Genomic DNA, 27,732 nt, shown 5'->3' with positions numbered 1-27,732 from the left:
CCTGACCAATTAAAACCTCTCTTATATTTTGTTAGAACTTCCGGCGAATGAAGAAACAAATGTAAAAACATTCAAATAGTCAGCATCTGCAATTACTGATTGCGATGCTATAGTTGGCACATTCTCATCCATTTATAAAGGTCTTTATCAGAAAATATGTATTTTCAATGTTTATACAATATTTGATCAATGCATGCAGTACTGTTTTAAAATTTAATGACCATGTCAAATAATTATGGTGCACAAACACTTGTTAATGTTATGTTGTTTCTGATTTTTTTTTATAATTTGTTATATGATGAAAAGGTATCGGGTCCGTTCACCCTGGAATCGTTCGTCTGTAGCGTCTGTTCATCCTATTAAAAAAATTAATCATGTGCCTGAAGTAATTATTTATGTTAAATATCAAAGAAATATACATATTAGCCCCCAAAAAAATATATGTCTGTTCAGGAACATATATATTGATGGGGAGATACACTGTTCCTAGGTCTGTTTTTGGTTTCATCAGAAAAAAATAGGGGTAGGTAGGTCGGTATTTGCATTTTATTTTTTGCGACATGATTTTGAGTCGTGCAGTCTGTGTTGCCATGGGCCAAGTTTCATATGTGTTACCGCCTATCTTCCAATTACTCTTTATATGGTTTAAGATATGGAATACTTGTTGATTCTTGGCATGTGATTGATCAAATCACTGGCACTTTCCGGTCATTTTCGTGTTCACGGAAATATAGGAACAGACTGGTTGTTGTCAGATATACTTATGAAGTAATAAAAATAAAGTCTTTCGTGTTTACTTGCATGACTAGTCAATTAAAATATTCACAATTTTAAAGGTTTCTGTTCTTCAGGTTATACATAAACTAATTCATATAAAATAAATTTGTGGTTAGAAAGATAGCTCAAGGTCATTTTGTTTGGTTGTTTTTCTTTTTGTGGTAACTTGTTAATTAATACTAGTATTCAATTGTTATCAAACATTTTCTAAAATAGATATAAATTTCACATGTTTTACGACTTTATTTATTCCGTTTTAAATTGTCCAGTTTCAATAATGTAATCAATGACATTTATTACAAATATATTAATCGAAAATACTTGAAAGTAAATATCCTTTTATAAATCTTGATAAACTTGGAACATTTCAACAGTAAAATATTTTATGTCTACATATGTCCACATTATTTTTTAAAACATCATGTGAAACCTGATCGCTTCATCGTTATTACCTGTTTTACTGGAGATCCGCTTTTATGCGGAAAATACTTTTAGATTAGTTAAAAACAAACAGTAAAAACCAAAAATATGCAAAGATAAATACAACTTATCATCATTGATCATATTAATCTGTTGTAGTTTAAACAATTCTCGTCCGTTTTTCAAGTTTTTTACACCATTCGATTTCTTTCTAAAGGTAGAAGTTTTATATGATACAGAGCCACCTTGTTATTAATAAACTAGGGATTTCCCACAGGTACGCTATAATTGCCAGACTCAATAAAATCATATGACTGATAAGAAATTCCAGATGCCATTTTACAACCGCGGTATCACAGATAGTAACCAAAGGGGCCTTGCCGCTAAGACAATAATTGAATAAATCCTATGACTTTAGTACAGAGCTCTGCAGGTCATTAATACATTCTAATTAATCATTGCTATTCCTTTTCATTTTACTTCCATGGTCAAACCTTCATAGAGTGTTATGAAACTTTGGCAGAAGCTTTTTAATGATTAAGAGATAATGCCTAAAGCAAACCTTTGAAAATATATTTTTTCATTTTTAGTATTTTTCTGATAGATGGACTTCGTTTTTTACAGGTAACATTTACAAACAGTCTGGGATTAAATTTTTTTGACATGATGAATTTGTAAACCTTCATAGATTGTTATGAAACTTGGACAGAAGCTCATCTTCAAGACCAAAAAATGGCATCTAAAGAAAAAGTTTTTTTTTCAATTCTGTATTTTACTGATAAATGGACTCACTTTTTAAGTCAACATTACACTTTAACACTGACAGCAGCAATCGCAGGCGGGACACAGGGTTCCACCTAACCCCTTATGAATTTTTTAAAAAAACTAGTCAGATTGGGAAGAGTAAAAACAAAGAATGTCAGAATTGTAAAGGAATTTATTTGGCTCCTTTGAGCTCAAGTGTGTGTGATTTCAGTGACAAACTTGTTATTTAGGGAAGTGGATTATGGAATCAATTCATTTTTCCATTAACTTTATACATACAGATAACTTGATAAAACATGTAAAAAGAAAAGAAAGACATGAAAGAAGAGAAAAAAAACTATAAAAAAGAAACAAACTAAAAAACAAGATAGCTTGGTATTCATGGTATTTGGTAGTTTTATATCAAATACCTTGTATTGATGTGCACTTCAGTGCAAATCAAAGGAAAATAATTATGTGATAGCAGCAACACAACATAAATATTTTCGACGAAATTTTCAACACACACTTTAACAAACATTTAAATAATATATTAAAATAAGAATCAGGTGGAACGAACCCAGGACAAACAGGTATTAGGGCCAACATGTTTTAAGGCGAACTGACCCAGATTCTGCTGAAAAAGAGAGACCACTCTGATTTTTCAGATTCATTTGATTTTGAAAGAGTAAACATGGTAAACACAACAACTGTCTGTCTCTCTGTCAGTCCAACATATGACTGCACATTTTATTCCATTTTAAACGTTTTTATGATGATATTAATTATTTTCAATTTTTTTTAATGCAAAGTCATATAAGAATGATTAGAACTCTTTTGCACTTTCTGACCTGATTTCATGTCAGAACAAAATGGCTTCAATCATATCTCTATGTCAAAATTTCTTGAACCTAACAAGATATTAATTTACCTAAACACTTAAATAATTTAATTGATACTTATACTAAATAAATGATACATTGACAACATGCCGCCATGTTTTAGATTTTCATCAGGATGTTTTAATCATTTAAATTGTCTTTATACAAACAAACATCTGTAAAGATGGCAGGTTTCGAAAGCTTTTAAACACAATTTCTAGCTAACAGATATATCTAACATTAATAATTTTATACTCCTGAACATTTTGTTAGGTTTAGTTTCCTACTATTCATAATAGTGGTATTGATATGAAACAATTGAATGCATATATAGCAGCATATTTTATAGGAGCTAATTAGTTATGGGTGTAAAACAACTTTTTATATACATATATACATGTATATCTTTTGTAGATGGTTAGGATAGGACCAGACACTTCAAAAAGACTGCCCAGACATCTTAGAAATGAAGATATACCAACACATACCTTTACACCACCTACCTATCAAGTATGTATTAGAAAAACATCATAATTTACAAGTTACCTAGCATGGAACATGCATGTAAACCTGTGATCATTTGGTGTTTACTTCAAATCAATTCAAAATACTTGTTCAAATATCAAACATACAATTAAACAAAGGGATTGGACAAAATGCAAAGCCTATACAAATCCTTTCCCATACAAGATGGATTGTTTTGTGATTACTCCCCCAATTATCTCAAGTTGTGGAAGAATTAAAGAGGAAGTTTTATATCATTATCTCCAACATTCAATCCCACATATCCCTATAATTGTCTCAAAAAATCTTCTCCTGAACCTACTTGACCAAAACAACAGTGTTAATATTTTTTTCATTTCACTTAGTCATTCCTTAATGTTTTTACCACCAATTTAATAAGATGGATATTGAACCATAAGAGGTATGATGTGTCAAATATTTAAACACAATCCAAATTCAGAGCTGTATCAAGCTTGAATGTTGTGTCCATACTTGTCCCAACTGTTCAGGGTACGACCTCTGCGGTCGTATCAAGCTGTGCCCTCATTTTATTGTGTTTTGATCTGCTTTTCTAATACTATAAGCAAAAGGTCAACTATATTTAGTGTATGGAATGATTGTAAGGTGTACATGTCTAGCTGGGTTCATTTGACCTTGACCTCAGTTCATGGTTCATTGGTCAATGTTAAGTTTTCCTGGTTAAGTCTGTTTTTCAGATACATGTACTATAAGCAATAAGGTCAACTATTTTTGATGTATGGAATGATTTTAAGATGTACATGTCTGTCTGGCAGAGTTCATATGACCATGACCTCATTTTCATGGTTCATTGGTCAATATTAAGTTTTCATGGTTTGGTCTGTTTCTTGTACACTATTAGCAATAGGTCAACTATATTTGGTGTATGTAACGATTGTAAGGTGTACATATCTATCTAACTTGGTTTGTCTGACATTGACCTCATTTTAATGTATCATTGATAATATTAAGTTCATGTGATACTTGTATTAAAACTTTATCTTAAGGACTATCAACACTAAATAAATCATGAATAGTAAAGCAGGCTAGACATTGGTAGGCAGTGGAATAACATGCCTTCACATCTAGTATTTTTACCCTCTCCCAGTTCCTCATTTAAATTATTCTTTAAATAACACATGACCCATACAATATTTCCAGGTGGAACTTCTTGATGCAGCATTACACAGGAATACCATTGTGTGTCTGGGAGCAAGTTCTGGTAAAATGTTCCTGGCTGTCATGGTACTTCGTGAATCGTCCTACCAGCTCAGAAAACCCTTGAAAGAAGGAGGCAAAAGAAGTGTGTACCTAACTGATAATGGTAAATATTTATTGTACATTAACATTCCAGATGGAATTTCATTACTACTTCTGAACATACATGTACCGGTCAGGGCTTCCAAAAATATTTGTGCCAGCCTGACTTTTTTTGTCTTATCCCGATTTTGATCCCTTAAGACTACGTTACAAAATTTCAAAAGGCAATCATGCTTATCAGTTGGGCATCATTTAAACAATAAAATTGAGAATGGAAATGGGGAATGTGTCAAAGAGACAACAACCCGACCAAAGAACAGACAACAGCAGAAGGTCACCAACAGGTCTTCAATGCAGCGAGAAATTCCCGCACCCGGAGGCGTCCTTCAGCTGGCCCCTAAACAAATATATATACTAGTTCAGTGATAATGAACGCCATACTAAATTCCAAATTGTACACAAGAAACTAAAATTAAAAATAATACAAGACTAACAAAGGCTAGAGGCTCCTGACTTGGGACAGGCGCAAAAATGCGGCGGGTTAAACATGTTTATGAGATCTCAACCCTCCCCCTATACCTCTAGCCAATGTAGAAAAATAAACGCATAACAATACGCACATTAAAATTCAGTTCAAGAGAAGTCCGAGTCTGATGTCAGAAGATGTAACCAAAGAAAATAAACAAAATGACAATAATACATAAATAACAACAGACTACTAGCAGTTAAATGACATGCCAGCTCCAGACTTCAATTAAACTGATTGAAAGATTATGTCTTCATCATATGAATATCAGGCACAATCCTTCCCGTTAGGGGTTTAGTATCATACCATCATAACATATAGGGGGTCCTCGGTGGCCAAGTGGTCTAAGTAGTTCTACTACTGTAATCACTAGCCAGTCAACACTGAGGTTGTGAGTTCGAACCCCGCTCGTGCGGGTGCACTCGACTCCAATCTTAATTGACTAGGATTGTCAGTTTTCCTATCGAAGGTCGGTGGTTTTCTCTGGGCACTCCGGCTTCCTCCACCAATAAAAACAGGCCGCCACGAAATAGCCCAAAAGTGGCGCTTAAAAGTGGCGTTAAAACACCAACAATCAATCAATCATAACATATATATATGAGAAGAACATAACCCGTGTCATGCCAACAACTGGTTTTTAAATAATTGTGTTTAGTGCCGATGCAAAGACCCTATAAGTGAATCAATATTAACGCCAAAATATGCAATCTTTAATGACCTGACAACAGTATCGTAACTATATCCCTTCTTAATAAGTCTATTTAAAGGTTTTGTTAGCTTCAGAGGTGAATACTGACATTTTTGTGCTTTATAAAGAATATTTCCATAAAAAATTGGATGTGAAATACCTGAATGAATGATTGACATATAAACGATATTAAACTTGACTTTTGATACAAATTCGATTGTTCTGATGTAAAGTGTTAAATTGACAGTGCATCATTCGAAGTGTGCAACATTAGCGTACTAATATCTGCCTTAAAATCTTTATTTGTGCAAAATTACGTTGTCAAAATCTTTACTTTCGCTTTTGAAGGTACATTTTCTTATACCCAATATTGACTTGACAATGGTAAAACAGGGACCAGAGTAGGATACGAAAAATCCGTGTACGTTTATAAAGCACAATCGAGTAGCTCTTTCCAATGTTATTTCTTCAAGAAAATACTTGAAATGAACGTTAGATAAAGGTATCATGATAATTTTAGCATTTTTGAAGAATTCGAATGCATTATTAAATCTCACAACTGCGCACATGTGCATGCATGTACTTTGTTCAAACAACCTGGTCCTGGCGATTTTTTCGCTTAAAACCTTTATAACTACCTTTTGAAAATTTTCATCAAATCATATTTATAAACATACTTATGATGATTTAAATCTTTTTGATTAAATTAATTAGGTCAAACCGCTCAAATTTATGAAAATAACTTCAAATAGACCAATCGATGTCCGGTACATATAAGTTTACCTGTCACCTGAACAGGTAAATTTCAACTGTCTGACAACTAATTAACCTTGATTGTAATGAGAGGTATATATTAAAGTAGGGTTTGTTTTGATAGTACTTATTCACCATATCATTTTTTCTGAATTCAATATGTTAAAATGGCAAACCCACGTTAAATGTCCTTTTCAGGTTTGACACAAGTCATATTTATAATTTATCGGTCATGCCCGGAAAATACGATCATTTTAGAGGCCCTGGTACCGGTACCTAATTTACATATTCATGTATGACATACTTCAGACACTATCAAAATAATTCTTGGGGATGAATTCTGCTTAAAACAGGATTCCAACTGTATATCCATTCATTTTGCAATAAACCAGGATATCATTCACAAGCTTCTAATCTAAAAAAAAAAATTGGACTTCATATGCAGGGTAGAAAAAGTAAAAGTTTTATCAAATTATAATAGAAACCTATTAAATTTATCTAGAAGATAAACTCTCTTAAAGTAAAAACAAACTGGGATACCTCTGTCTTCCTATAATTTTTTGTTAACACTTGTGAACCTCTATATATTTGGTATCAGACATGTGGATGAGCTGCCCTCCCTATGATGCAGTTTACAGAATTATTTAAAACATTTTTTCCAGTTCAATACACCTATTTCCATAGTGGTTAAAATGTTGAAAAAAAGAGCTTCAGGACCAAATAGGACCATTCATTATTTTACTCTGGTTGTAAAATGAACCTGTGAAGATTTTTTAGATTTTGGCCTTAGTTTGATACTTCTTTAAATGCTCTAGTCAAATGTTTGTAATAAGGGTTGAAAATAAGGGACCTTTACAGGTACAACAAACTTACATACCTCTCATCTACTTTTTCACACCTCTGAGAAATGAAACATTTATGTTGTATGTGACCTCATTCTTTATAGATTTTAAATTCATTGTAGAAACATTTGTTGATCAGCAGGTTCAAATAATACAGCACCATACAGACCTTCAGGTCAGTCAGCATTTGAATAAAGATAGCATAGAAACCATGACAACAGAAAAATGGCAAGATCTCATAAAATCGAATCATATCCTATTTCTGTCATCACATGTTTTGAATTATGTTTTGCAAGAAGACATTTTACATCCATCAGAAGTTAATGTATTAATTTTTGAAGACTGTCATGTCGTTAATAAAGATCCTGTTTATGCTCAAATTTTACAAAAGATGAATGACACCTCATTGGAATGTAAACCAAGAATTCTAGGACTAACATCATCAGTGACAGCCACACGCTGTCAAAATCCAGCTGATCTAGAATCAACAATATCAACACTGGAAACAAAACTAGATGCTGTTGCAGAAACCTCAACTCTGATTATGTCCCAGAGATATGGAATATGGCCAAAAGAACAAATTATCACATGTGAAAAGTATGAAGATACAACTGGTTTAGTGGATCAGCTTGAAAATATACTACTTGATGCTCTGGAATTTCTGGAAGATTTCAAAATTAAAGAAGATGAAGAAAATGAAAATAAAGTAAGCAATGATCCATGTCAAATCTCAAAAACTGTCGTATGTGAATGTCTTAATATTTTGTATAAACTTGGTCCTTGGTGTGCTGCTAGTATAGCACAGATGTTTCTTACTCAACTTGAAAAAATGGAAAAACAAGAAACGGAAATATTAGCTAAAAAGTTTTTAAGATTTAGTTCAACACAGTTAAGAATGCTTAACACTGTATTTGAAAATAACTTTACTCCAGATTATAATGTTGATGCGTTGCTTTTATATGCATCTCCAAAAGTACGAGAGCTTGTGAACCATTTGAAGAATTATAAGCCAGACTACGACTTTATGATAATAAGCAGCGAGGATATGGATGGAATGATGGGAGATAATGAATCTGACATGTCTGATGATTCTGAATTCGATGATTCTGAGAATGAAGATGATAATAAAAGATCCAATGTAATTCATGTAGCAATTAAAAAGGAAGGATCAGAGGATAGTACCAAAAAGGCATCAGATCCATTTTCTGTTGATGCAGAGAAATATCTGTGTGGTATTGTCTTTGTGGATCATAGATTTGTAGCAATAGCACTGAACAAGATGATGGAGGAAGTTTGTTCATGGGATGACAGTTTATGTTTTGTCAAATGCCATCAAATTACAGGCCAGAAAAAGAAAACTCTTAAAAAGGATATCAATAAAAAACAAGAGGATATTTTAAGGAAATTCAGACTTCAGGAGCTTAATTTGTTAATAGCAACAAGTTTCTTGGAAGACGGAATTGATGTTCCAAGATGTAATATGATTATGAAATTTGATCCACCTAAAGATTACAGGTCATACAGTAGATCTAAGGTAAAGTGTTAATACAGCTTCATTGTTTCACTACAGTTGATCTGAGGTAAAGTGTTAATAAAGCTTCACTTTTACATTACAGTAGATCTAAGGTAAAGTGTTAATACAGCTTCACTGTTTTGTTACAGTAGATCGGAGGTAAAGTGTTAATACAGCTTCACTTTTACATTACAGTAGATCTAAGGTAAAGTGTTAATACAGCTTCACTGTTTCGTTACAGTAGATCTAAGGTAAAGTGTTAATACAGCTTCACTGTTTCATTACAATAGATGTAAGGTAAAGTGTTAATACAGCTTCACTGTTTCATTGTAATTATACCCCCGCTTTAAAAAAGTGGGTGTATACTGTTTTACCTCTGTCTGTCCATCCGTCAGTTCGTCCGTCAGTCCGTCTGTCCCATGAATATTTTCGTCACATTTTTCTCAGGAACTACAATACAAAGATTTCTGAAATTTGGTTTCAGGGTTTATATAAGTAAGTTATACTGTGTGATGCGGTTTCGGATTCGTCACTAAACAACTTCCTGTTTACCGAACACTTGTATCATATTACACATGATAGCCAAGTTGAAAACTTTCGTCACATTGTTCTCAGGAACTACAATACAAGGATTTCTGAAATTTGGTTTCAGGGTTTATATAAGTAAGTTATACCGTGTGATGCGTTTTCAGATTCATCACTCAACAACTTCCTGTTTACCGAACACTTGTATCATTTTACACATGATAGCCAAGTTGAAAACTTTTGTCAATTTTTCTCAGGAACTACAATACAAGGATTTCTGAAATTTGGTTTCAGGGTTTATATAAGTCAGCTATACTGTGTGATGGGATTTCAGATTCATCACTCAACAACTTCCTGTTTACCGAAATATTTCGGCGGGGGTATCATCAGTGAGCAGTAGCTCGCAGTTTTACTTGTTCTAAATAGGAAAGAAAAGTACATTAGCATGATTTATAATGCTCTACATGCATGACATGATTTTATGTTAAAAAAAAACAATGTTATGATATGTTATGATAGTAAAAATATTTACTTTACTCTGACTCATGAATATCAATGCACTATACATACAATGTATATGCAAGAGTGGTTCTTGTCTTTTACAGGGTTTAGCGAGAGCTAAAGATGCAGAGTATCTTATACTTATCGATGATAATAAGACAGAAACATTCAAAGAAGATCTACAGATGTTTAAAGGTGTTGAAAAAGTAAGTAAGGGTAAAACGAGGGCTTCCAAAAATAAATTTAGCCAGCCTCACCTATTTTTTTAATCACTTTTTAAATCTCTTCAGACTTTTTAACTATCGGCTATCAAGGGAATCATTTGAAAATCAAGAACAACTACTGACATGAAAATTATTTCTTAGTAATTTTAATATGGATTCCATGACTTGACATTAGTTCGTACGTTGATATTTCTTTATAAACTGACAGTGCATTGTTTGAAGTGTGGAACATCACTGGATTTACATTTGCGCTTTACTCTTTATTATTGCAATAACATACTTAAAAGAAACTATACTTTTGTTTTAAAGCACATGTTTTCTAAAACCAGATGTTGACTTGACAAAGGTAAAGATGATAACAGAGACAAAAAAACTATGAGGGGGTATTTGATTAGGACTTGTTTTTATAGTAAGTTCTCCTCCTGTCACTTTTATGACTGGAAAAGTGTGTCTGTGATAAGGAAAATAGCAAGTAAAAATGATTGCTTAAACCTTAATTTTTTTCTGAATTTGATGTCTACTTCAGCCGTACACTAGCCGGTCAAAAATAAATTTTACAAGTTATGACCTGAAAATACGACAGTTTTGGAAGCCATAGGGTAGAACATCAGTAGATGTCATAAGACATCAGTGTCTACATGACATACAAACACAAGCACTTTAAAAGAACACAGCTTTCTATAGTTTATAAACTGAAATATACCTAGCTTTAGTGCAGCAAGATATTGAAAGAAATAAAGAAACAATGCAGGAAGTCACATCTTGAAAAAAAATTCCTTGAAATGTTAGGAAATAAAAATGAAAATAACGCTATATAAATTGTTTGCGTATGAAGCGATTATCTGGATTTACCTTCATCATGAATGCTCAAGTTCAAAAACTTGATATGCAAGGATGCATAACTACTTTGAAATGTGAGGAGATATATGATCAAAACAGATAAAAAAATTTGAAATGTACTGTTTATGTCTAAGATCTTCAGCAATGGCCTTTAAAGCCCACACTTAATAGAAGTAGATTCCTGGTTACAGGTGTACTTAGAATGTTTGAAAAATGCTTATAAAGTGAAAGATAATCAGTGACCATAGTAAAATCTTACAGTGTAAAATGGACTTTGAAGTTTATTTTTTTTGGTGTTTTGTAGGAGAAGTAATTTATGTTTTTGTGTATTTCAAAAGGTTTTGATTGGATGGAGACAGAATAAAGAAAGTGAAAATGACCTTGAAATAATAGAAGATGACTTAGATTGTATAGAGTTACTTCCCCCTTATTATCCCAACTCTGACATGCCATCCATTCAAGTCAACTTATGTAATGCCATAGCATTAGTCAATAGGTAATGTTATTGAGATGATTTAAAATTAAATATTTACTGAATAGCTCATAAATTTATTGTAATTGAAAATGTAATAGAAATTTTCATATCAAGTACAACAACTGCTATGTTTACTCCTTAAAATCCTCAAATACATGTATTGATATAGAAAAATACACTAAATGTGTTGTGGTTCCATGTAGGCACATGTTTTCTCTTAAGTACAAATCACACTACATAAGTGGGACTTCTCAACCTAATAAAAACCAAACCAATCTTGTCTAATATTGAAAAGAAATGGATTGATATATGAGTACCATGCTTCACCTAGCAGTTGTATCTAAATAATATTACACATACTTTCAGATTTGACTGATATTACATGTACTTACAGATATTGTGCCAAACTGCCTAGTGATGCCTTTACACATCTGACACCCAAGTGTCATCTTAACAGTGTGAAAGTCAATGGAGCCTTAATGTACCAAGCTAAACTTAGATTACCAATCAATTCACCTATTAAACTACAAATAACGGTGAGTGGTAATTAGAAGCTTTTACTATAACTGAAGTAGATGTACTTGTTATACAAAGATAACAAAAAGTTAAAGCATAACATAGACATACATGCATGCTATGTGGGCATTGTCATGGTATATTAGGGGTTTGGTAATTGAAACTAAGAAATGTCCAACAATATGATGAGTCTAAGATTTGATAAATAAATGATATTCTCCAGATTGCTTGATTTGAAATTTAGTAATGTTTACCAGTAAATAAATGACTTTAATACATATTATGGATTTTTTTTATTTGGGAAAAATTAAGAAATGTGTATTTTTATTAGAATTGTCATTTATTGTAGTAAGACTAATATACAGGATATAGATCTGTCTTTCATTCTCTATAAAGATAATTGATCATTGGGACACAATAAATATATATACTTGGAAGTTTTGTTTTTCCTTATCCCCCATACAACGGAGCTGTCTAAACTAATCTTTGTTGCGAATGAACATCTTATTAAGTTAATTTAAGTTTTGAAATTGATTTTTAGATTTTAAAAGTGCTGTTTAAGATGTTAAAGTTTCTTTTAAACTGTATGTAAACAATATTTCAGAGTGATTTTATGCCAACTAAAAGTTTGGCCAAGAGAGCAGTTGCATTGAAGATGTGTGAAAACCTCCATGAAGAAGGTAACTAACCTATGTTTTTTTTTACAAAAAATTGTAATATTGAACATAATTGTAAGTCATCAATATTTCAGTACAATCAATTATGATTCTTAGAATTAACTCACTTTGCTCCAATGAACCATATAAATTTATGTCATCACTTGGCATCTGTTACTGTAAACTTATTACAAAATCTGAGAGTATTTTAGAGAAAATCAATTGATATTACTGTATCTCAATGCTAGGAAATTTTAGTCGACCGAGTTCAAGACAACAAGATTCAACTGTAGCTATGTGCTAGGGGACATATCACTGAAGGGCTTGAATAGTTATGTCTATTGTACAAAATATGATTTCAGGTGAATTAGATGACCAGCTTGCTCCTGTTGGGAAGGAATTATTTTCTTTGGAGGAAGATGATAATAATGAATGGGATGATGAAGACTTGATGGGAGAAGCTAGACCAGGAACTACAAAGAGGAAACAGTATTACCTGAAAAAGGTTAACTTATTTCATCAAAAACTTTTCTCCTATCTTTGTATTTGAGTAAGGAAATGTGGTATGATTGCCAATGATGCAACTATCCACCCTAGTCCAAATGATGTGGATGTAAGCAATTATAGGTAAACAAAGGCCTTCAATGATAAGCAAAACTCATACCTTATAGTCAGATAAAAAAGGCCCTGATATGACAAAATGTGAAGCAATGCAAATGAAAAAACTAATGGCCTGATGTATAACAAATAGTTAATGAAAAACAAATTTCACAGACATTAACCAACTGCAACCACTGAATAACAGGCATCAGACTTGGGACAGACACATAGAGAATATGGTGGAGTTAGAGATATATCTGTGAGCACTCAACAAAAGCCACAAAGTAATGATCTAAGCATACTCCAAGTTACTAAAAGCCACTTCAAATATAAAAATAAGAAGAAGTGGTATGATTACCAATGAGACAACTCTCCACCAGAGACCAAATGACATAGAAGTTAACATCTACAGGTCACCATACGGCCTTGAAAGTCTATTACAACTAATTAATAAATCATGTTCTCTCAAGTATCATAAGTATTCATAAATGTATCATAATATTTATTACAGTATTGAAAGGTGTTAGGGTTAGGGGAGGGACAATATGTTTTGCAAAATACTGATATGGGGAAAAAAATCTTAAGTATGTTCATTACACTTATTCAAGCCAAAAAATGTAGACACTATATGATATTTTTGTAATAATTTTACTTTACAGACAGCCAATATACTGTTAAGAGGATATCCTGAGAAACAAAAGAATAATTTGTACTTACTGAAAATGAAGCTGACAAAACCAATCTCTGATGATCAGAATACCAGAGGAAGAAAACTCAATGATCCAGAGGAGACCTCAAGGTCATTTGGTCTGTTAACCTCAGTTACAATTCCACAGGTTTGTAGAAGTGGGAATAATAAGACTTATTATTCCAAGGTATATCCAAGAGGTTGAAATATGATACTTTATAACAAATGCATTCTTAGAATTACTTGATCAAAACGAACCGTTATGAGCAATAAAATATTCTACTGTATTGAAAGTTAAGTTTCATTTCAGCCAGGCTTGTGTAAAAAGTATAGAGTGATTACCAAGTAATTGCTACAGTAAGAAAGCATGCATTCACATCATAAGAGGAAACATTTTGAAATTTAATAGAATGTCATATTTTAAAGCTTGAAGTTGATATAGATTTTTTTTTCAAAATAATAACTGAATGTATTGTGGCTTCACTTGTCTAACATCACAAAGTTTCACAGATACAAGATTTGAAGGTTGTTTTCAGATCTTTGGTTGTCTGTCTCTAATTCATTTACAAGCTATCAAGACTTGTTTGATTGATTATTTTTGCATGTTGTCCAGTGACAAGTATTTCATGCATACCCTGGATGAGGTCAGGATTTGGTACCACTTTTGAACTTTTTTTATGTTCCAAACATCTGCTTACATCTTTGTAGTCACTTTTGGGTGCCATTTGTTTTGGTGTTAACATCTTATTTATCAGTTACTATGAGTAGTAGGTCAATTATATGTTGGGCAATTTGTAGTCTCCTTTGTAATGTTTGTGGACTATTGTTTGTTGTTTTCCTTTTTTTCTTTTTTGCTATGATTTTTTTCTATGGTTTTATCAGTTTTGGTTGTCTCATTGATATTTCATCTTATTTCATTTTACATTTCATAGGTCCCAGAATTTCCTGTATATACCAGGTCAGGGGAAGTAACTGTTAGTATAGAACTACTTACATCTGATGTCTTTTATAGTCATGAGGAGCTAGAAAGATTATCAAACTTCCACCGATTTGTGTTCAGCAATGTCTTACGACTAGAGAAAGATCCTATGATTTTCTCTCCCAACCAAGCTGAGCTTGGTTACTTAATTATTCCTTTAGCAAAAGGTAAGTATGTTTGTTTATGTGGGAAATTTAATTATGTCAATAGTAACACACTGTTAAACTATTGCTATAGTTACAAACTGCTAACCTATTACTGTTTTTTATGTTATTTATATGACTTCCCCTTCAAAAAGGAGACACATTATCTTACCCTGAATTCATTTTCTTTTTGATGCTGACCTCCTCATACAGTTTGCACCAGAACTATCTAATCTGTTGATGTAGACTTATGATATTTGGCATATTAGTGTATCACCATAAAATAAAGTAACATGTACCATACTAACATTTCACCTAAGTTTTTACCTTGAGGTCAGTTTTTTTTATCTCACATTCACATACTGACAAGTCTAGAGACACAATTTACTTATTTTTTATGTAGATTGATAATATTTGACATAATAATGTATCTTGATGGACAATGTTTCACATACCCTTTTGATCAACTTATGACATAGATCTTTGACTTCAAGGTCAATATATATTTTTTTCATATGTATGCTTGTCTAGAACCAATGTTTTGCAAACAAAGTTTCGTTTGCATTATATATGCAGTTAAATTGATGTGAGAAATATGTGTGAAAAGAAGGTAAATATTAGGTTGAAATTTATTACTGTGAATTCATAATAATAATTTGGATAAATGGTAGAATAGAAGAACAATGTATTTAAATGTTCCAAGAGGTTCAAATTTACAAAACCACAAAATCAAATATCCATTAATATACAATTTTGTATCCATCCACAAAAATTAGTATCCTTAAAAATTAATAGTGTAATAAGAACTTGTATGGTGTTTATGGGAATTTGTGGGATACATGAAAACAATTTTGGTGGGCAGTGCAACAGCTGATTCCAAATAAGACTTTTTCTTGGATCCCATATATAACGTTATTTCCCCTGTATATCAGTATATAACACATTTGATCCTTTGATGAAATTCGTTGGTGTCCATGACATGTTGTTAACATTTGTCAAATTTGATCTTCTGCAAATTATGAACTTACATATTTTCTTAGATTGGAATAGTTTGCAGTATGCTGCTAAAAAACGAAGTGCATTTAGCACAACATTCTATACATCCTATCCATGACGATTTCAAGAAATTTATCAATGGAATATATACTCAGATATTCACATATACAAAATAATGTATATGAATATAACCATACTTGTCAGGAAAATTACATACATTTATATTGTAATATTTAAAATTAGTGTTATCTTATTTTGTCCATAATTGTGTACCGGTAGATGAACCAACTACAATTATGGACTCCAATTCATAGTATTGCCTTCTCATGCTTAAACAGTGCAATGTTTAATGTTCTGTTTTCCACTTCAAAACAAGTACAATGTTAACCCTTTAGTGCTCACAGTGCTAAATGAGATTTCTGCCATGAACAGGAAAGAATATATTACAATATGATGAAATTTCCGTCAGAGGCAGGAATGATGTATTACAATATAGAATATATTACAAGAACTAATATTTGTTAAAAAATGGAACTATCATTAAATTCAGACATAAGTTTGCTTGTTGCCAAAAGAAGCAATTCACCACATATGTTGACAGAAAATTCCACTTATGTACATTGTTATCATTAATTAGATAGTGTTATTTGTTTTGTAGTAATTTCAATAATTTGTAGGCTATTTTAACCTTTTAAGTAAGTTTAAACAGTCATTTCAAGTGTTAATAAGTTCCTAAAAGACACCCCACAAGTATGTGAATTGTATTATTATGTTTGTTTACAAAATTTGCATTGCCAACTGATAAAGTACATGTTAAAATCTTATTTGTGTTTTGAACAATTTTTTTAAATCTTTTTTTTCAGCTACACAAGAAATTGCTGTTGATTGGGAGTTTATTGAAAAAGTAGAAAAGTATAAGCTCCACGAGAGGAGAAACATATATGATACAGAAAGGGAACTTTTTGAATTTACCAAAGAGGATTATGAAGATGCTGTTGTAATGCCAGGATACAGGAATATTGATCAGCCTCAACATTTCTATGTAGCTGAAATCAGAATGGATCTCAACCCAGCATCTCCGTTTCCATCACCAGAACTATATAAAACTTTTGCTGAATATTATATAACCAAGTATGGTTTATCAATTACAAATTATGAGCAACCATTATTGGATGTTGATCATACTTCTGCTCGGCTCAATTTATTGACTCCACGATATTTGAATCAAAAAGGTGTGGCTTTGCCAACAAGTAGTGCAGAGACAAAGAAAGCAAGACGTGAAAATTTACAACAGAAGCAAATTCTTATTCCAGAATTGTGTGAAATCCATGTATTTCCAGCCTCATTTTGGAGAAAGGCTGTTTGTTTACCAACAATTCTTTACAGAATGAACTGCTTATTAGTGTCCGAGGAGCTTAGAATTATAATTACAGAAGGTGCTAATATAGGACAAGCCTCAATTCCTCAGGGATTTATCTATGATGCTTTGAGCTTCTCTTTTCTCAAAGATGAAGAAACTGATGATATTCCTCTGGACATGAATCCCTCCACTGAACAGTCTGATGATGATGAAGTGGATCAACCAGGGAAAAGTTTAGAAAAGTCTTTCAGTGGTAATGGTTGTGATATTAATAGTCAGGTGAAAGATGATTTTAATCATACTAATGTTATTAATGTAGTTGATGGAGAAACCTCAAAGTGCACAGAAACATTCCAAGATGTTGATAAATCTTTAGAAACCAAAGAAAATACTGATAATTCTGTTGTATCTGCAAATGGCTGGCCAAATGATACAGACATTCCACTCATTCCAGATAGTCAGTCATCAAATACTGTATCGCCCTTATCTTCAAACCCTGTACGAACTGCTGAAGTTTGTTGTGAATTTGACAAATTGGTGCTGTCAAAATCTGAGAATGAGAACAATATGAACAAAGAAATCGAAATACAAATGAATCAATCACACAGTGATTCTACTGAACAAAATGGGAACAGTTCTACAGAACAAGTTATAGAACAGGATGTGTTCAATCAAAATGGGAACAGTTCTACAGAACAAGTTATAGAACAAGATGTGTTCAATCAAAATGGGAACAGTTCTACAGAACAAGTTATAGAACAAGATGTGTTCAATCAAAATGGGATCAGTTCTACAGAACAAGTTATAGAACAGGATGTGTTCAATCAGGTGGGACACTTTGGAGAAAAGCCAGTGAAGAAAAAGGAAGAAGACATAGAAGTGACAGAAGAAGAGCTAAATAAGCTGATGTCATTTGACACTGATGTGGTGACTGGAGATTTTATAGGTCCTTCACCATGTATGATTTTACAGGCCCTGACCATGTCTAATGCTAATGACTTTTTTAGCCTTGAAAGATTGGAGACAATTGGTGATTCATTCCTTAAGTATGCTATCACTGTTTATCTTTTCTGTACATATCCTGGAGTTCATGAAGGAAAGCTAAGTTATTTACGCAGCAAACAAGTTAGTAATTGCAATTTGTACAGACTTGGTAAAAAGAAAGGTTTAGCTGAATGTATGATCTCAACAAAATTTGAACCATATGAGAATTGGTTACCACCTGGGTATCTAATTAATGAAGAAAGGAGGAAAGGACCTGTGCCAAAAGTCTTATTGGCAACAAAGGTAGAAAAAATACCTGGAAGCAGTTCCACAGTGAACTTTTGTGACATTAAAATTGACAGTCATCCACATCATTTATCAAATGGATGGGACAAATATGTCCCTTGTTCAAAAGAGGAAAATGAATTTAATAAAGAACTGAAGGAAATTCAAGCCAATGTTGAAGAGGAGGATAGATCTGATTCATCAGATTGTTTGATTCCCTACTGCTTACAGACTCTTCATAGCTTGCCTGACAAGAGTATAGCTGACTGTGTTGAGTCATTGATAGGTTGTTACCTCACAAGTTGTGGAAAGAAAGTGGCATTGAGGTTCATGTCATGGTTGGGTCTCAGAGTTCTACCTCAGAAAAAAACTTTAGAGCAGGTATTTATTTTGTAGTATACTGTTACAGCTTACAGTAATAATCAATGTCAGATGGATATACTTGGAAATCACCTTATTCTTTAAGCTGTTTACTTCACTTGAACCACAAAGTAATTTATAGTCAGAGAAATACTCAATAACATAATGTCAGAATCTTGTATTAAATTCATTGATGTAATTTAAAACAAGTGTGAAACTTTTAGAAAATTAAGAAAGTGACAACACACAAGCAGTGCATGTCTGTAAGCAATTTTTACATTTCAGACTGGTTGCATAGACACACACGTATTATCATGTCCTAGTTCTCCACTATTTGATGGGGAACCAGATTCGGTCAGTCAGCTTCAACATCTATTGATTGGTTTTGACAAGCTGGAGGATAAAATCCACTACCATTTCAAAGACAGATCATATCTACTACAGGCCTTTACTCATGCTTCATATCATTATAACACAGTAACAGACTGTTACCAAAGGTTGGTTTATTTATTAATAATCTGATATTAAATGGAATCTATTTTTGATGTCATTATAACAGCTGTACTTTCATTTGACACCCGTTTAAATGCTCCTACAAATTTTGATATATCTCAACAAAGTTTTGTATTGTCATTAAATTGCTTCATGTTTTTTTCAAAGCTTATTCTTATATGTTTTACATAGTTAATGGGGCGAATACATTTTTTACTGAGTTTTGTATTATGATCATGACAAACTTGTATTCTAGTACTATGTGATTAGCTTATGTATGTCAAATATTTCATCTAGCCACGAGCTACCTTTTTTTATACAATTACAAATTTTTTCAGTAGTAGGGATATCATTGTCTGTCTTAGGCACAATGACTCCGAGTCAATGAGTGTTTTTTAACGGTTTGACTTATGTTTGACTGTTCTTAATGAAATTTTTGCTTTTGCACTATGTTTGCTGGCAAAAAGTAAAGTAAAGATTTGTACCACAATTGTTACTAAGGTTCTTTAATTTTTCTTTTATTTTAAGTTCCAAATTAAAAATAGATTTACCTTGTTAACAATAATTATGCTTTGAACTACCGGGGTACTTTTCCTGCAAGTAGAAAAATAATTTGAATATGTAAAAACTTGGGTCTTCCCTTATATAAATACATCAAGAAAATGAGAAAATCATGAAAATAAATGGCAATGAAGTCGGCTGGAAAGGACTAAATGCAAAATAATCTGCGAAAATTTGGTTTACAGAATTTTTTATTCTTTGCTCTTTGAATATGTTTTTTCTCTATATGTTGCTCTCTTCTCTCTCAGTGACTTTGCTTTCATATTAATGCTGACTCTGAAAATTGTAACCATATCCTAAGATGTTCCTCTTTTTCAGGTTAGAATTTTTAGGTGATGCAATATTAGATTATGTGATAACACGACATCTGTACGAAGACTCTTGTAAATATTCACCCGGTGTACTTACTGACTTACGGTCAGCTCTAGTCAACAATAATATATTTGCTGCACTTGCTGTTAAATGGGACTTCCATAAGTTCTTCAAGGCAATATCTCCTCCGCTGTTCAATGTAATAGAAAAGTTTGTTACTAGGCAGAAGGAGAGAGAAGACGAGATTGATCTAGAAGATGAGGAGGTGAGATTTGATTTATGATTACAGAGTTTTCAAGTCAGATTTGAGAAGGGCAGGTAATAATTACAAAAAAGGCACTTTAGCACTTAAATGAATTGAGAAAATGTCACTTCAGCACACGAATTGAATTGAATCCTGCTTCTTAAGAAGGTCCAATATGGTGTATTGTATTTAAACTTTTTAATTTGATATTTGCATCTTCAAAACAGACTTGATACACTAGAAATAGATTTTTGGCAATTTAGAGCTTAACATATTGTAAAGAATACTGTTTATTGCTGAAGATGATGTGTTGATCTTTAGAGGTTTTTATTTGTATATTTGGATTGCTGTTTTATTGACTGATATCCTTTATCTCCTTAAAAAGCAGGAAGAAGGAGACGATGAAGTGAAAGTAGAACTAGAAGTTCCCAAAGCTTTAGGTGACATATTTGAATCATTGGCTGGTGCTATATACCTGGATAGTGGGATGTCTTTAGACACAGTTTGGAGGGTTTACTATAGAATTATGAAACCACAAATAGGTAAGAAATAAAAAGGGTATTGATAGCAATATGTTTAAAAAGTCAAAAGACACCAAGGGGATGATTAAAAAAAAACCATCAGAAATTATCACCATGTACATTAAAATGATAAGACTTCGCCCTGGCAACCAAACATGGAGAAGTATGAAATTGGAGGGAGACTTCAGGGACACCTCAGGAATGTACGATTCAACATTCAGTGGTTAAAACTTAAAGTTGTAAAAGGCTGTGGGATCAAGATGTGAAACAATTCTATCAGGGGAAAAAAACAGCCTGATTTATGCTAAAACAAAAGATGAAAAAACAATGATGGCTGTCAGCAACCAACAACAATCACTGTGTTACATGCTCCTGGCTCCAGGGACATGTGGCAGGGTTAACAAATGTTCTTTACATGAAACTGAAATTATAAAAAATATAACACTGATATTGTTTCAAATTTATTGTCTATAACCAATGATAAACATGTAGTAATGTTTACAAGTATATTTCACTACAAATAACAACTAGTTTCTATATATCTGAATATATTAAAAAAAAAAATGATGCATTTATTTCACATTGATTGGACTTATTATTCTGTAGTGAGTGCTATATGCATGTGTGGTTATCACTGTAATAATAGGGATTCTGGCCATAGTCAATCAGCCCCTGATATTTACTTAGTCCTTGCAAATGGCAGATGACAAAATTTACCTGAGCTCACAGATAAACAATCTTTGACATCCAACTAGGAAGGGAATAAGATGTTTATATTGCAACTTACAGTATGTGTCAAACATTAATAATGGATAATTTTAACCATGGTTCAAGGAATTTAAATATCAGTTTAGCTGAAAATGAGCTTGGTTTAATGTAGGCTCATGTCTGAATGACATCATCAATATGCACATCATATGATAATTTTACGCCAATACCCTGACCACTGTATGATATCTTTTATAATGAGATAACTCTAAGAATAACAACCAATGACCCTGATCACCACATTTTACCTTTCAGAAATACATGTTCCTTGAAACCTTATTACAGAAACATGTTTGGTTCAGAAGAATAATTTATTATGAGACATACAAGACAAGCTGTAATAATCTAAAAGTTTCACCAAATCTTCTCTGAATATAATTTGAAATACTGTAATTCAGAAATTATTGTGTGCATTTATTATTGCGATTTTTGAAAAATTGACATAAATGCGAGATTAATCATTGCAATTTCAGGAAAAGCTGCATACAGATATATGCATCAAATATCAGAATGCAAGTTATTATTGCGATACTCGCCCAGTCGCATTGTTCGCATTAATAAAAACATCGAAATAATTTCTGAATTTACAGTACCAGTAGAAGTATACTATTCTCTTTAGTTTTTAATTGTTTAATCAACAGAAAAATATCTGAAGAGTATTCCTAAGTCACCTGTCAGAGAACTTCTAGAGATGGAGCCAGAGACAGCTAAATTTGAGTAAGTTTTTATTTATTTTTGATGGCTAACCATAGAACAAAATTGAATACAATGACTTATACAAATATATTTCAATTTGTAAATATGCAATCTAAAATATGAGAAAGGAGATAAGACAATAGAATGACGTGCATAAAAAATGTATCCTTTTGGACATTTTTTGTCTATCTTTACTGTTTACTAGAAGATAGATCACACTGCTGTGTAGTTGACTTATATCATATGATTTTCGTTTGGGTCTAATTTTTAGGTATTTTTGTGAATGCAATAAATCTTTTAAATTTCACATCATGGAAATAATTCCTTTTGTAGATATACGAATGGAGATACTTTTAAATACATGTAACGAAAATGAAATCCATCAAAAAAGTATAAAAATATAAAGTAAATTGTCTTTCATGAACGAATCACAAACAATAAAAAATCTTATGCTAATGTTTCCCTGATACACTGTTTTTGAAATCATGGGGATTTACTTTTTGCTGTTTCACAATACAACAGTAGGTTTTGTTTTACTGGTACTCAGATACTGTACCACACTACTATTTATGCATGTTATGTACATTCTGGGAAAATACAAAAAATTAACACTATTAAGGTAATTGAAAATTTGCTTCATTTTTCAGGAAACCAGAGAGAACATTAGAGGGAAAAATCCGAGTATCAGTGAATGTTGTTAGCAAAGGGGTATTTACTGGTGTTGGAAGAAATTATAGGATTGCTAAAAGTGCTGCTGCCAAAAAAGCCTTACGAGGAATAAAAACTATGCAAGCTCAGGGACTGGTGCAATAAATATCATTGATAAACCAAAAAAATGTGCCATAATTTACTGTAGATTCATTTTTAAAAGTTATCACTTTTTTTCTAAGACATTGGAGAGAAATTTAAGTCCTGAATTAAAATATCAAAGGGAAAGTTAATACTTAGTTCACATGTGTGAGTGAGACAAAACAGAGTAATTACTTAATCATGTGTGAGTGAGACAAAACAGAATGATTACTTAATCATGTTTGAGTGAGACAAAACAGAGTGATTACTTAATCATGTTTATAGGTTGTGTTTATACTTAAAAGTTATAAGACCTGAACAGTCAATGTATTTCTTGATATATGTCTTTGATTTATGAAGTCTCCTTTTTGTTTATACGTTAGTGACTTGTTGAAATTTACCTCTTTTTTTCCTGTTATTCGTTTTTTTGTGAAAGATTAAACCAAGTCCCTTCATATGAGGATATGATACAGTTAATATCCATCATTGATTTTTTTCAATTTTGATATGGACTTTTTTAAATATAATAAAATATATCTTCATGATTTACTTTCCAAGATATTTCAGTTTCATTATGGCATATTTATGGAGAAATATCAGCAATTTCAGATTTGTGCAATATTGGAGGAAAACATAATGAAGAGAGATAATTTCTGTTGGATTTCTATAAAAATATTCCTTAGTTTGTAGATGTTCAAGTTTTCTAACATTTTATAAATAAAAATAAGTTAATCAAATTAAACAATTTAAATTCGTACAATTTGACACCAAAACACACACAGAAAAAAATTTGCATCTTAAATTTCTGTTCAACTGATAAAAAATTCACAGAGGTCATCGATTTCAATTTTGCTGTAAAAATCATCCAGTGTATGTGTAATATCTGAAAATGTTGAAAAGTAAGTAACTACAAATCACACCTTCCTGAAATTTGGTAGCAATCTTCCTGAGAGCATGCTTTACTGTATGATGTATTTTCAATACCAAATATTTATATATTCTTACTCATAATTGGCATTAATGAAAGTTTCGTCACAGTTTTCCCAGGATCTATGAATCGTAGCTAGGATCAAGCTCCCTGTGAGCATGTTAAACTTTCATATCCATCACTTATCTAAGTCATGTTTACTGAATACTTATAGCATAGGTTGATAGTGAGCAGTAGTTCACAGTTCAACTTTTTGTTTATTTTTATAATGTCATCTTGTTACATTTTTCTCATTGATAAATATGCAGTAAGTTATAATAAAACACTTATGAAAGGCTTGTCTGGAACATTACTCTTGTTAATCATTGTAATTAGAATTATTTAAATTCATTGACTATCTCATTTGCTGGGACACATGCTGAATTTGGTCATTGCTATTGCAAAGTTTTCCTGACTTAGGAACTTGAGACATATATAAGCAAAATTTACAAAAGACAGTACCTATTTTGTGTATCACCTTCTCTTACAATTTTCAAACAAAATCCTTTAAACTGCACAGAATGGTTGCAAAAATATTGAAGTTGTGCACTTGTATTATGGAATTGTTCGAGGATTTTTTTTCATTTTCCCAGAGATGGGATCAAAATTTTACAAGCTGATACCAATTTTCATTTTCGACTTTGAACTTCACAGAAAGTTTGCAAACGTATTGAGGTTGTTCACCTCTCATTATGGAGTTGTATAATGTTTTAACCATTGTTTATATATTACATTTCCATATATTCAAATTCAGTAAAGAAGATTCTTCATTGTTTAAAAAGCATTCTGTGCCACCCTGCCATTAGAGTCTTTGCTATGTTTTTCTCTCTGTTTTAAATGGTTCCTCACAGATTATTACCTGGTATAGAACTTGTAGTAACACTTTATTGTACTTCATTAATTGTCATGTGAACAACTTGTGAAATGACTAATTTTGATTTTCTATAATTTTAGTTGAAGATTTGTAAGTGAAATAATTTCATGAAGTATAATTTGCCAAATGTTTATTTGAACACAGGAGTTGTTTCTACCATCTATGGTTTCATTGATTATTTAAAGTCCAGTGGTCTGGTTTCATTGATTAATTGATTATTTAAAGTCCAGTGGTCTGTGGTTTCATTGATTAATTGATTATTTAATGTCCAGTGGTCAGTGGTTTCATTTAAAATGCTCACATAAACACTATATTGCGTTACTTTTTTTAAAATTTGGATACCTTATAAAATAAAAGTTATGTTATCCTAAACTACCAATTTATACCCCGGTGACTTAAGTTAAACTTTACCTCCTAGTTCAGTGTTTGGATACTAAGTGACCTAAAATTATAAAGCTTGGTGCAAAAATGCATCTAGATGGATGTAACAGTCTCCAAACTAAAGTGGGTTATATTTAATGCGCCAGTTCAGTTCTCATTTACCACAAGCAACATGCAGTCAGTATCCTAGTTCTGAATTAAAACGTCAATGAAATATTAGCCACTGGACATTGAACAAACATCAGACAAGCAATCAATTAACAACAGCTTCCCTTTAAAATTAAGTCATTCTGACCAACAATGTAGACTTCTCTGATGAATTTACATAGTTTATATCCCAGTAACCTATCCTGCAGCTTTCTTGATGCATGTTATGAGATCAAAGACTTGTCAAAATGTTTTTCAGTTTTTACAATAAATTGGGGTAAAGTTTTTATCGTGTCTACTATTTTTTTTTTTAAATAACCATTGAAAATGCAAGAAAAGGTTTTTGACCAAGGTTTTTTTTATAATTTTGTACTGTTTTGAAAACCATATTTTTTTGGAGTATGATTTATCTTTAAATGATGTAACCACATAAGCTATTGTTTCATGTCATTATAGACAGCATGTATGTATTACAGACGAATGTATTTAGTAGTTTTCTTTTGAAAGATTTGTACTGAAAATTTTAATGGAAATATATTTTGATGAATTTTGTTAGTTTTTTGTGAAATATTTTTGAGGATTATCGAGTACACAGTTTTGAGAAATGTTATTTTATTTAAATTCCATCAGATTTGATGATTTCTTTAAAGTAAAATATGATTAGATGAAGTTGAAAGGAATGGACAATGACCATAAAATAAAATTATAGATAAAAAGTAAAAATGAAAGAGGGTTTATTCTTATAGTATCTGAGAGTATATCCTTACTAGTACAAAATGTATCATTAAATATTTCTAATTGTTTATTGTATTGGTGCTACTTAAAATGTAATGAAAAGAAAGTAGAAAATACACTATAAATGTTTATGTTTTCAATGTTACTTAATCATTAGATTTCAAACTTATTTTCTCCTGTATTTTATAAGAGTTAAAAGTTTTGATTCTTAGTTTTAAGGTATCATGACCATATCACATGATTATTTTAAACGACTCAGATGTACGATGCAAAGCATGAATAGTTTAGGATCATTCAAAAAGTTCTGAAACAATATTCATCTTGTAAATTTCTTGGATTGAGTCATACATTCAGACAGTTTTTACTATTTGTCTTATTCAGGAACATTAAATCTGGCAAAAATACAGATTTTATAAATTATGATTTGAATAATGGTTTTCAAAAACAGTAAAAATTTTACCACTAGTTTGGTTATGGTCCTGTGATCAGTTTCACAAACGTTTTAGGACTAAAGTAGGTATACTGAATAGTTCATGACTTACAATCAACTTTAGTTGTAAGATTTTTTGTGAAACTGATCACTTATTCTTTAAAATTTCTCATAAAAATGAAACTAAAAAACTTTTGTATGACAACATCACAATAATTAACCAATCACAATTAAAAATTTGTTCATAAATTAATTAATAAAAAAGTGATAGAAAAATAAAAAAATAAATGAATAAAAAAAAAAAGTTTTGGAGGCACTGTTTTCTAGATAATGAAATGGATAATGGACAACCAAATGAAAAAACATCTAATGGTGGCTACAAATTCAATTATTTTTCATTAAAACCTAGGAACAAAAATGTCTAATGAATTTTAGTTTTGAATATTCATATATATTTTTTCACTACTGACTGATTCTTAGACAGATTGGCACTTAATTATAATATTATCTGTGGCAATTACTTGACTATTTAAAAAAAATGATGGTTTATTTTCATTCCAGTTTATTGAATGTGATATTTAGTCAAAATAAACTGTATTTGCTGGTCAGTTTTATTTGTTTGTGTTTACCAAACAAACATTGAATTTGTTCCATCAAGAAGTTAGAATGTTCACCTTTTTCGCTCACATGGCCATTTGACCAATTGCCATCTTTTGACATCTGTACTGAATTTATAAAAATTAGTGCATTGAAGAGC

The 27,732-nt window shown here is 31.6% G+C and overlaps 1 protein-coding gene across 2 annotated transcripts; it reads left to right on the top strand.

Moving 5' to 3' along the window:
* The first annotated feature begins 41 nt into the window (after nucleotides 1-41).
* On the top strand, nucleotides 42-27,583 carry LOC127739428 (endoribonuclease Dicer-like). Of its 2 annotated transcripts, XM_052251175.1 has the most exons (17): nucleotides 42-140; nucleotides 3,237-3,332; nucleotides 4,506-4,668; nucleotides 7,536-8,947; nucleotides 10,057-10,158; nucleotides 11,355-11,512; nucleotides 11,886-12,027; nucleotides 12,612-12,687; nucleotides 13,026-13,168; nucleotides 13,923-14,099; nucleotides 14,884-15,097; nucleotides 16,933-19,079; nucleotides 19,344-19,555; nucleotides 20,430-20,688; nucleotides 21,053-21,209; nucleotides 22,598-22,673; nucleotides 23,300-27,583. In XM_052251175.1, exons 2-17 carry the CDS (start codon nucleotides 3,237-3,239, stop codon nucleotides 23,463-23,465), a joined length of 5,700 nt encoding a protein of 1,899 aa, XP_052107135.1. In that variant the 5' UTR covers nucleotides 42-140; the 3' UTR covers nucleotides 23,466-27,583. The 2 variants fall into 2 exon arrangements, with proteins under 2 accessions (XP_052107135.1, XP_052107136.1); XM_052251176.1 differs by lacking the exon at nucleotides 42-140 and having other exon boundaries at nucleotides 3,098-3,332; nucleotides 21,056-21,209.
* The last annotated feature ends 149 nt before the right edge of the window (nucleotides 27,584-27,732 follow it).

Source organism: Mytilus californianus, unplaced genomic scaffold (assembly GCF_021869535.1).
Source record: "Mytilus californianus isolate M0D057914Y unplaced genomic scaffold, xbMytCali1.0.p SCAF_4, whole genome shotgun sequence".
NCBI classification, from domain to species: Eukaryota; Metazoa; Mollusca; class Bivalvia; order Mytilida; family Mytilidae; genus Mytilus; species Mytilus californianus.
This window is presented reverse-complemented; position numbering and strand designations above follow the sequence as displayed.